This window comes from Pundamilia nyererei, unplaced genomic scaffold, assembly GCF_000239375.1.
Source record: "Pundamilia nyererei isolate P.nyererei 1_Seehausen unplaced genomic scaffold, PunNye1.0 scaffold00012, whole genome shotgun sequence".
Lineage (NCBI taxonomy): Eukaryota > Metazoa > Chordata > Actinopteri > Cichliformes > Cichlidae > Pundamilia > Pundamilia nyererei.
This window is the reverse complement of record NW_005187413.1, coordinates 1,363,373-1,375,267: the sequence shown is the minus strand read 5'-3', so window position 1 is coordinate 1,375,267 and position 11,895 is coordinate 1,363,373. Positions and strand designations below refer to the sequence as shown.

Here is an 11,895-nt window from a genome sequence, read left to right as displayed (position 1 = left end):
GTTTTCAGAACAGTCTATATTCCAATAATATCTCAAGTCATGTGTTATCTTGTGTCACAATTTGGCTTCGAGAGAGATTGAGGTCTCCATAAAACAGATTTAAATGAGCTCTTCCACGCCACTGGAGAACTTCTTTTTTTTTTTTTTTTTAAAGCAGATCAGGTGAAACCTCAGGTGGCATTCAAAACAGCAGACTGACATTATACATGGTGAGCTTCCTTCATCCCCGTTTGCCCCAACAGTCACCTTAAGGTCCTTTTATCCTGCCTCTTGATATTTTTTTTAATCCAATCAGTCAAGTGACTCTGAAAATGATTTAAGTACTTAAATCTGCATTAGGTCTGCTGATCTGACATCTGGTTGTGTTGTGTCAGCTAACTCAATTTTATAGTCTTTTTTTTTTATAAACATTGTGACTGATGCCTTGAGGACTTGTACAGCAGACGATCTTATCTGGATTTTCAGCTGGTAGGGAGCATGTTTGGACTGTGAGGCCAGAGCACACAGTGTCTTTTCCAAAAATTCATCATGTTATAATATAAAACAACTGCTCTGCAATGATGTCCATTACTAGCAGGAACAAAAGATTTACCAACAAGATAGTGGAGCCAACCACAGCTGTCAGACTAGGCACTATTGCATTCTGCAAATTCACCTTTAAAAAGTAAAGGACCTAGAGAATGACAGGCACTGAAGCAGTTGAAAGGGGAGGCGTTTTTCTATCACTTAAAAGTGTTTCAGATATGTGATTAGCACAAGAGCTGTCACTGGTTATTATATTCAACACATTACATATATTTAAAATGATGCAGAAGACATTTTTCCCAGGTAAGGGGATCAGGCCTCCTTGTGTGACTCCTAACTACACTCATTTTTTGGGGTTGGACACCCACACCCCAGGTCGCCCCTTTAGCATGTAAGCAAATTTGAAAAATTTAGAGCGAATGCCTGTGGTTTAGCTGTGCTCGGGGCAATGAGCTGCATCGGGACGTGGATTGCTTTAACTATGAGGCTTGAATTTATCGTTCATTTATTTTTTTAACTGGTCATTCCTGCCAACCTGTTAGGAAAGATTATCACAGTATTTATGCCATACAACTAAAAATTTATTTAAACCTCATTTAGGTCACAAGCAATTTATCTGCTAAGACCCTAGAAATATGGACCGGAGTTATACCACAGACAATGGTAGGAGGACAGTTTTATCTTCATTTGGGAATTTTTTAGCAACCCTATGAAAAATCCTCAGGACTGTAATATACACACACAAGTGAAGAATTTTTTAATTATCTGCTGCTCTACTCAAACATGGTAATACAGTAGGCTATCAGTTGGCCAGAGTGAAAAATGTACTTGTCAAATAAGGCAAAAAGGACTTGTTGCTTTTACTGTATATCAATCAATCGCGCTTGTGTGTGGTAACCCTCCTGACTCTGACTGAGCCAAGAATAACCCTAAAGGTTTGTTTCAGTTTAGTGAAAGATCACAGCATGGATTAAACTAAGAACTTTGTTATGGTTAGAACCTGCTTTGTCATAGCTGCAATATTAAACACAGATAAGGTTATGAAAAAGGCTTAATATCAATTTAAAACAGGCAACGAACAAGCCATCGGGTGTTTCAGCCAAATGTTTTCTTGACCCGACCTTTCAACCCAATATAAATAGTCCCCCCTCCAGAGAGATGCATCACCTTACAACCATACGAGGAGAAAGAATTCAGAGTCGGCATGTTTTTCCTTTTTGTTTTTTTAATCGTCACTTGGCAGTTTCAACATTAATCCACTTACAAGCAGGTAAAGCCTGCATTGAGGCTTTAACCGTTGAGGGGAAAAGACGGGCACTTCACCTTCACCGTGATCCATTTACACCCAGCATTGCAAGAACCTAACTGGCCATAGTGCGTAACGAAAAGAGTTGAGAAGGTGGGGCACTGCAAACACTTTGGCCCTTCGAGTTGAATTACATTAATTACATCAAAAGGAATAAAATGAGGCATCAAAAGGACTCCTAAATCAGGCAAAAACGTTACGTGCTTTGGTGGTACTTTGATTACTTTGGCTGCGGCTTGCCTCTTGACTTCAGTGATTAGTCTGGATGAGTGGTTATCGCTTCAGGACCGATCCCAGTTTTGTTAAGACAGCTTGAGTGCAGTTTTTAATTAAGTGCTAACACATGTCATTATTAGTGTGAACACACTGGAATTAGGCCAAACATTTGCCTGGCTTAAGATGCGGGAGAAAAACCTGTCCCATCATGTTCCACCTTGAGCCGCTATGAGACAGAGAGAAGAGTTTAGATAGAAAAGTATGAGGATTTGTTTTATTCCATAAACAGAGAGGGAATGACAACCAGCAAGAGAAATTCTCTTTAACAGCAGTAGCACTTGATGGCGTTTCGGAAGAATATGGGCGAGAAAGAGGAGAGATAGCCGAAGAGTTTGGCGTGTGTTGGTGTGTCAGAGCAGAATAAGACGAGATTAAAAAAAAAAAAAAAAAAAGCTTCCACAGCTTCATCCATTTATTCTTTTAAAAAAAAAAAAACTAACCATTTAAAGCTACTGATGGAAGCTTTGGTGGTAAAATGGCATCCACCTAAAGTCTAGCTTCAACCAGAGGCGAGTCGTTCAACGCTCGCTAGTTAGCAGAAGCTACCGTTAAGGGTACCGTTTTCAAACGTCAGCATCACCAAATGGATTGCCAGATGCAACTTGTGAATTAATGTCTTTAGCATTTCATTTACAGTCTGAGGGGAAGAAAAATGTCTCTGTATCCCTGAATCACTGAGCTATTGTCCAGCCTAAAACCAAACACAGCACCCAGAGTGCAACATGGTTCAAGTGCTCCCACCCACCAAACACCAACACCATTCTGGCCACACCTCTTCCTCTTTCTTCTGTTCTTCCCCAGACTTGCAGGGGAGCTTAATAACGATAGTGGTCCGGTTTGAAGGGCCCCTCGGTGGGCAGGCCCAGGTACTTGGCCTGCTTTTCTGTCAGCTTGGTAAGCTTCACTCCCAGTTTATCCAGGTGGGCAGCTGCCACCTCCTCATCCAGCTACAGGCACACAAATAAAGAATAAATGAGCAAAAACATGTTAAAAAAAGATTCCAGTTATTTTTCTTTTTTGCCTATTTAGTTTTGGGGGTTTTTACATTTATCCTTCATGCTTTAATGTCTGCCTGAAAATATTAACAAGCAGAAACTTAGAATTTCAGAAGAGATAATTTTCTTGCAGTGGTTATTTAGTCCCAGAGGTAATTTTTGATCACATCTTAAGATATAATAAATTACTGAATAAAGGTATATAAAATTGCTCTTCACTCAAAAAAATAAATAAAAATAAATTCTGTTTGAAAATCAATGTCTTTACACATCTAAAGAAATTTGACTTAAGAAAAAAAAAAAGAAGATTCTAGTTTAAGTAAATATCTGACATTTCCTATTCATGTCCAACAAAGTGCAAACCAGATACAATGCACGTGCTGCATAAGCTTAAGCAGTATTATCACAGTGTATGTTCTGACCTTCTTAGGCAGGAAGTAGACTCCCAGAGGGTACTTCGCAGTGTTTGTCCACAACTCAATCTGAGCCAGCACCTACAGTAGAGAACTTGGATTTAATAAAGACTACAAAACAATTATAATGTTATCACTTTGTTTCAAAGACTTTGTTTCAAAGTTCCAAATGTTAATACAATTCTAGTGTTACAGATGAAAGTTTACAGCATACATAATAATTTTTTTCTGTAGCATCGCTGACTCAGCCTGAGTACCTGATTGGTGAAGGAGTTGCTCATGACAAATGATGGGTGTCCCATGGCACAGCCCAGGTTAACCAGCCTGCCCTCTGCCAGGACAATGACGTGACGACCGTTCTTCAAACGATAGCGATCAACCTGAGGAGTCGGAGGAGAATCAGCAGCTGTGCAGGCACAGTTTAGACATAGCAGGAGACATCTGCTCATCCTTTGTGTTGTGTAACGTCTCCCTGTCCTCGCTTAGGCTTTACCTGAATATTTAGCCAGCTCCTACAACTACACATGTATCAGGGTGATTAAAAAAATGACAGCTGCAGTACATTTTTTATTTTTTTTTGCACATGTCGAGGAGCGTGTCAGGCTACATTTCACTGTGTGTTATACTTGTATAACTATGCATGTGACAAATAAAGAACCTTGAACCTTGAACATCTTATGTTAAGCTGTTGGTGGGAATAACTCTGAGTCCCCAATGTGTTTTAGAGTCTCAGTGTAAACCACCACCAGTTTCTTTCTGCCACCTTATGACACAGCTGCAACACCAACAGTTGGACTGTAACGCCTCAAGGGGCAGTAAAAAAAAACCAAAAAAAAAAAACCTAACTCATATTGGGTTTTGTTTGTTTGTTTGTGTGCTTGTTTTCCATGTGGAGAACTATTTTGGCCACCCCCCTCATGACTAACACACAAAGCAACAGAATACAGAACACTTCAACATTCACCAACATCCTATTAACAGTAATGCCATCTTAATATACATTTTAGTATATACTCTATAACCAAAAACACAGAATTCTCTAGAATCTTTAAGTAGCTGTCATTGTTCTTACCTGAGGCTTGACATTGATCTTCTCAGCAGCATTTTTGTTGAGCCAGCTGACATCAATCTCACAGTCAAAGTGTCCAATATTACAAACAATGGAGTCGTCTTTCATTTGCTCAAAGTGGCTGAAGGTAAACACATTGACTTATAAGCCACTTTTTAAATGTGTAAGAAAACTCAAAAACAATTAAACTGTTTGAAAGACACGAGAGTTGGTCAAACATACTGTCCCATGATTATGTCTTCACAGCCAGTGGTGGTGACAAAGATGTTTCCTTCCTTACAGGCCTCATCCATGGTTGTAACCTCATAACCTGCAAGACAGAGGAGAAAAGCACCGTTTCAATTACAGAAACCTGTTTGTTTTAAAGGAAACATATATAATATGCAAGTTTCCCAACAGCTTAAAAATGATTGCTCCCATTATTTAAGTACTGCACAGTTTTGTCATCCTCATCTACCTTCCATAGCAGCCTGAAGGGCATTGATGGGGTCAATCTCAGTGACGATGACACGAGCGCCGAATCCTCGCAGAGCCTGGACACAGCCTTTACCCACATCACCGTAACCTGCCACCACTGCAACTTTACCAGCAATCATCACATCTGTGGCTCGCTTGATACCATCGATCAGACTCTCCCTGCAGCCGTACAGGTTGTCGAACTTACTCTGTGGGTGGGAAACAATGTTATTACATGGAATAAAGAGGCTGTTCCAGACTGAAATGAGGCAGAAGAATACAAGCTGACAGGCTGGTGTTATTAACTGAAAATCTAGTTCAAACTCATTCAATTAGCCATATCATTACTGTATACAAAGTAATTCACCTCATAAACAGATAATATTTTACAACTACTCCATTATCTTCAAATCTATAGGATGGAGAAAAATAGATCACCAGATAAATATTCACAAGGTCACACATTTTACAGACCAATTCAATCAAGCATATTTATAAACTACTTAACATATTTATATTTGCATGAATGAATAAGTCCACTAGGAGGGATGTTTATATTTTTATACATGATAGGCTGGAGATTAAAAAGCTCAGGATTGCTCACCTTGGTGACAGAGTCATTGACGTTGATGGCAGGGATCTTCAGTTCGCTCTTTTTCAACATCTTGTACAGGTTGTGGACACCTGTAGTGGTCTCCTCCGACACGCCACGGATACCTAGAAATACAAAATTGCTTAAAAACCTGGAACTTTATATAAACTTTGACCGTGACGAATAAATCATGACCACAACTGGTCATGCACTAGACTTATTATAGATGTTTTCAAGCCACAAAAATAATGTACATAATAACTAACCTCTAAGTGGTTTGGTGTACCCTGTACATAGTTTACAGATTTTTTTGAGAATTTTGGCCATAACCATAAGCAACTGCTGGCTATCACTGAGAAATTAAGGACACTGCATGGTTATACAAAAACAATACAATCAGTCAGAAGGGATTCACACTTTGAAAGAACATTAGGTTCATTAACCTAATGCCGTTTTAAAACAAGACCTGAAACTAGTGAAAGATACCATAAACTCATCTTGAAAGGTCATATATCAAGTGACCAGCAGTCTTTTTTGCATCTTCAAATCCCACCAGCAGGAATGAAAGACATATTTTCCTTTATGTTTTACCATAGAAGTGCAGGATTTTTTTACTGTGGTGAAAAATGAACACACAATGAAGAAAAATGTTCACAAACAACAAATAGAACATTATTGGGACTTTGAGGGTAAAAGTACCTCTCTCAGTTCTTTAGTTGTAAAGCCACTATTATTCTGTATATACATGACAGCTGGATTTTAACAGGATGTTTGGTCATGCAGTACACCTTTATGTGAAACTGTCGGTGGGAATAACTCTGAGTTCCAATGTGTTTTAGAGTCTCAGTGTAAACTACCACCAGTCTCTCTCTGCCACCTTATGACACAGCTGCAACACTAACAGTTGGGCTGCAACGCCTCAAGGGGCAGTAAAACTACGTGCATTAAAGTGCAAAAAGAGCTTGAGCCCCCCCCTTCCCGTTTTAGCATTTTCCCACTACACTTAAGATAATGGATCATTGACTGGAAACAAGTCTTGCACAATACCAAGAGCAAAACTATTGTTATACCACGAGCAAACAAGTCCAAGGGAGTTCTACATGAAGAACTTAAGAGCTTGGAAAACTTGCATGAAAAATAAGAATGCTTAAAAAAAAAAAACCCATCAGTGTTCATATTATTAAAATAATGTGTCGCAGCTGCTGTATGCAGTGGCCAAAAGCTCAAAGAAAGATTGATTCATGCAAGATTTCTTAAGAATAATAATAGCAGCTTCATTTTACACCGTGAGTGTAGGTGCATAAAACCAACCTGCCAGCAATTTAGGGTACTTTGTGTGGACCAGGTTGGTGAGGTCTCCTCCATCATCCAGGATCATGTTGAGGGGCTGACCATCTTTGAAGTACAGGGTCTGTTCAATGCACCACACATACTCCTCATCTGTCTCACCCTTCCAGGCATATACTACAGATGGACAGAGATATATTTAGTAACGTGCTTTATTTCTAAAATCCAGGTGTGTATATTAAAAAGTCCTGGCAGTTTTGTCATGTATTTAAAACAACACATGGTGCTTTGGAAAGCTCTTAAGAGCATGTACTTCCTCCTAACTGTCACTTCCAAGATTTAAAAAAATCTAAGATTTAAGAATGCTTGCAGAAAATGAGTCAGTTCTGAGACTAATTATCCAATTCATTTCAACTTGTCAGTGTGTGTTACCTGGAATGCCAGTCTTGGCGATGGCAGCAGCAGCGTGATCCTGAGTAGAGAAAATGTTACAGCTCGACCACTGAACCTGAGGAGGAAGAATCTGGGTCAGTTTAGGCACAAACAAATGAAGCTACAATCACACACACTAACCAGGAAATCAACACAATCTATGAAATAAATATTTACATGAACCCAGGTAACCTAGCTGTTGATGAACCTCTGTGCTAATTGATTTTATAAACAACGTGTAAAGTGACATGTTAATAAATAACAGCTTGCTGGCTTTGAGTGCATTTAACTGGTTTTCTGGCAGGATTCTTACTTGGACAGAAATGTGTAGATAACGGAAACCAAAGTCCAACTAAAGCAAGCTACAGCACACTGTGTACTCAACTGTCGGTGGGAATAACTCTGAGTTCCAATGTGTTTTAGAGTCTCAGTGTAAACTACCACCAGTCTCTCTCTGCCACCTTATGACACAGCTGCAACACTAACAGTTGGGCTGCAACGCCTCAAGGGGCAGTAAATCAGTCACAATGACATGCAATGACGCCTGGTGAGAAAATCATTCAGCACATCTAGATAAACTTTAGCAGCCTTCGTTGATTTTTAACTTGAGATTTTCCAATCATCACATTCACCCTTTCATAATGTAACATTACATAATAAATCAGAGTAGGTTTTTTGTGCACACAAAACATGATTTTTCCTGAAGTCAAGTTGTTAGAAATAAACCTTAAGGCTATTACCTTATGAACAAATGTCACTCAATGCTGCCATCTACAGTTCAATACCCTTACTAACAGTTTTAAATATGCAAAGTTGACTGTAAGTCAAGTCACCACCAATGCAGACAGAGTAAAACCAATTCAGGGAAGAAGAAAAAAAAAGGGGGGGAGGGGAGATTGTTATTTGTTCTCTGCTAGGTCTCAGGGTGCAGGTTCTTGCAGGACAAGACCAGTTGTGGTCAGAGAGATAAAACCAACATGATAACAAGATACCACGGCCTTGAGGCACACAGAGGGGGAGAAAAGCCAGACTCCAGATGGGTTGTACCAATAAATGAATCAATTAATGTGTCCTCTACTGTAGTTGTCTGGAGGGTCTGCACAGTCTTATCGAAAAACAACATAAAGGATTTTGACAGATCTATATGCATCAACTTTAAAGGGACCTACAGTTTGTTCTCAAAAAGACATTACTATGTCTAAATGCAGAAAGTAAGAGGGCATATGTGCCCTCGCACAATGTAGGTGAAGTTACTGGAAGCTCTCTTGATAAATAAATACTAAAAGGCAGCTTTTAAATGTCACCTCAGCTCCGAGGGCAGTGAGGGTCTCGATGAGAACAGCAGTCTGCAGGGTCATGTGGAGGCAGCCGGCGATACGGGCTCCCTTTAGAGGTTTGGACTGACCGTACATCTCCCTCATCTTCATGAGGCCAGGCATCTCGTTCTCTGCCATGTCGATGGCCTTACGTCCCCATTCAGCCAGGCTGATGTCAGCTAGAAAAGAGACCGCAGGTTGTCAAAAGGAGTACAAAGATAAAACTGATTAATGCAATAAGCTTGTTCTCTGGTCTGGCATTCTCAGGTGGATGTTTTTTTGTCAGGTAAAGCCTCATATATGCATCAGACTTGGTCTGTTTATTCAAGTCCAAAAGTTTAAAACTTGAGTGTTTTTCTTTAAGCAAAATGCCTGTTAACATAAAAAAATAAAAAAATAAAAGACACTCATAACATTCATACATTATTTGTCTGGAGTGTTCCATTTTTCAAAAAGAACTAGGTGGGGGGGAGGTAAATGCCTAAAACCACATCATCAGGATGTGGTTTTGCAAATCAGCAACTCTGTTATGTTTTAAACTGCAGTTTTACAAGTCTTAAAAAGGCAAATCTAATAGTTTTAATTGTACTGTCCAAAATACTAGCAAAATTGTGTGCAAGTTTAACACCCTGTGCATACCCAGTTTTGTCTGCACAGATTTCTTATATAAAATTGTATAATCTTCTTTTCTAATAATCTTGTTGTAGGTGGAGAATTCACATGACCACAGCTGTGACATAACAGATTTGCACTTTTGACGGTTTGTCTCTACACTCCCTTCTTTCATTTTCATAACAGCTGCTGTTGCACAAGTTGGCCACACTGAGGAAATAAAATCATGTCATGAACAGCATGCAATAGGGAAGTGTGATTATCCTTTTCAAATTGGAATGCGCCAAGTAAGCCAGATCTTTACAGAGAGCACGTAAATCTACAAAAAGTCTGTTTGTTCTTGATCCTGTTTCTTTGTTAGCACTTCAGCCTCTTGTTGCTTTGTATGAAGTGCACTTTCAGAACAACCATGTGCCTATATTAATATCAAACCATTCCTACAAAGAGTAGAATGTGTCATGTCATGTACATTACATGTAAAATAAATATGATTTCTGACAACTCAATGCATAAATATTAGGATTCAACAATGAGGTTATTCAAAAGTGGAGCACTTCTTACACAGAATCTGATACTTGTCTTTGCCACAGACAACAGTAAATTAAATCTTTGGCTTTTGGAGGGTTTTTTTATTATTATTTGTTGCTTTTACCATTAAGAAAGCAACTAAATTTTTAAGTGTGTAAAATGTGTGAGGGACAACAACAATGATGGCCAAGTGGCATTAAAATTAAGTTCACTGATTTGTTTTCCCTACAATGCCATCTGCATATTTGAAACCTACCACTAGTTAAGACCTTATTGATACACCTAATTTTTCTTGCTTTTAGTTTTAGACTTAAATACACAGCAAAAATTCCAGATCTATAAATACATTTTCTGACCACTGTCATAATAATTTAATAACATAAGGCAGCACTACCAGCCTTGCTCTCAGAAACAGGCTGCTTTGGCTTGTTACTGTAATCATAGCTGCCGACCCACTACAATAGCCTTCTGGTTAGGGCTGTGCAATAAATCACATTTTAACTTCAAATATAAACAATACATTAATTTTGAATGCTACAACACAAAAACTAGTTTTGCAACAATTCGTTGTTTCAACTATGAATACACCTTTTTACTTGACAATGGCTTTCCCATAAAGGTCATGAATCTATTTTTTCTGTTTAATTATAATTAGTAGTTCAAGGAAATAACTTAAAACGTGCATTTCTTCTTTCATAAGTTTATTAAACTTACCATTGCTCCAAACTTAATGTATGTTTGTAAAAGAATTGTTATTTATATATAATTACTGACCACAATGACTGTGGTTATGATTTTTTTTGTAATCAAGCAGCACTTGGGAAGGCAGTGTACAATACAAAAGACAGTACTGATTAAATGCTTGTAGTTAACTACTGATTAACCATTTGTAATTGTACTTGTAGTAAATGAGTGTTATTGCATATATTATTATATCACAAATTAACAGATTCGGCTATTGTGTTAAAACTCTTGACCCTTGGATTGCATGCGGACTTCGTCTCATGCCTATCAATTAGCGGGACATTGCCTAACAGCTTCTGTTTCTAGTCAGCTGCAGAATATCATCCACGACAGGTGTGGTTCACATTTGGTGCATTTCAATAGACCAATTGTCTATTTTCATGGCAGACATAGAAGCACAGTTCAAATTTATTAACAGCTCATTTATAGCAAATTGTGACTGAGAACCACGTCTAATTCGGAAACAAAACTATCAAAACAAACAAACAAACAAAAAACCTGTATTCCAATAGAGGCCTGACATCAACATTAGGCAAACACCACGTGTAGTGCTTCCGTTACTAGTTTGCAAGTCGCATTCAGTGCAGCATTGTCTATGCCTGTTCTTGTCACTCACGCAGAAACTGGCGGTGAAGCGCAAGTCATCACGGGAGGTGCAGTTTACAAACACAGCTTGAGCCAAGGGTTCTTAGCGACTACGGTTCCACTGATAGACTACAACTCCCAGAGGCTTTGGATGAGCTTTCTGTTCACGGAGCAGCCCATGCCCGATGCAAGTATGGCTGTTACATGTCGATTCATTCTCAGAAATGAATCAAAGTATGTTTTATTCACATATCGGGAAAAGGAAATCTAAAAGTTTACTGCTAAAATGACTAAGAAACACCAACAAATTAACTGGACAGCTTGCTAAACTGCGGTAATAACATAACACGTTTCACCACATGCTAGCAAGTTAGCAGTAATAGAGTCCAGAAAGCCCTGCAAAGTCTGGGATAAGTTAAAAAAAAAGTCTTAGGCATATAAAACATTTATTTCGGTATACGGTTGGCTTCTATACTAAATTAAACGCCTATGGGAACCGTTACCCAACCTGCAAACTTAACGCATTACTAGCTAACTAACCGCGAACGTGCTTAGCTTAACTTGATATACAAGTACGGCAGAAAAAATAAACATTGACACTGACCAACTTTGTAGGGGACTTTCTCAGACATGGTTGTTTTGTGGTGTTACGTTCCGGTAAGGTTGAGAGAAGCGGCAGCCTGGCCGACGGACAGAGGCAGAGAGGGAGGGACGAAAACATGACGGCTCGGTTTTTATCGTCGAAGCTTCATCCAGGCG

General features: G+C 38.9%; 1 protein-coding gene across 1 annotated transcript; it reads right to left on the bottom strand.

Annotated features, from left to right (window-relative positions):
• Positions 1-1,730: 1,730 nt before the first annotated feature.
• ahcy (adenosylhomocysteinase) lies at positions 1,731-11,895 on the bottom strand. Its single transcript, XM_005724389.1, has 11 exons — positions 11,741-11,895; positions 8,656-8,846; positions 7,352-7,427; positions 6,944-7,096; positions 5,645-5,757; positions 5,042-5,249; positions 4,807-4,894; positions 4,588-4,705; positions 3,773-3,895; positions 3,525-3,596; positions 1,731-3,054 (listed from the first exon to the last, which is right to left on the bottom strand). The coding sequence occupies exons 1-11, from the start codon at positions 11,766-11,768 to the stop codon at positions 2,923-2,925; spliced, it is 1,302 nt and encodes a 433-aa protein (XP_005724446.1). The 5' UTR covers positions 11,769-11,895; the 3' UTR covers positions 1,731-2,922.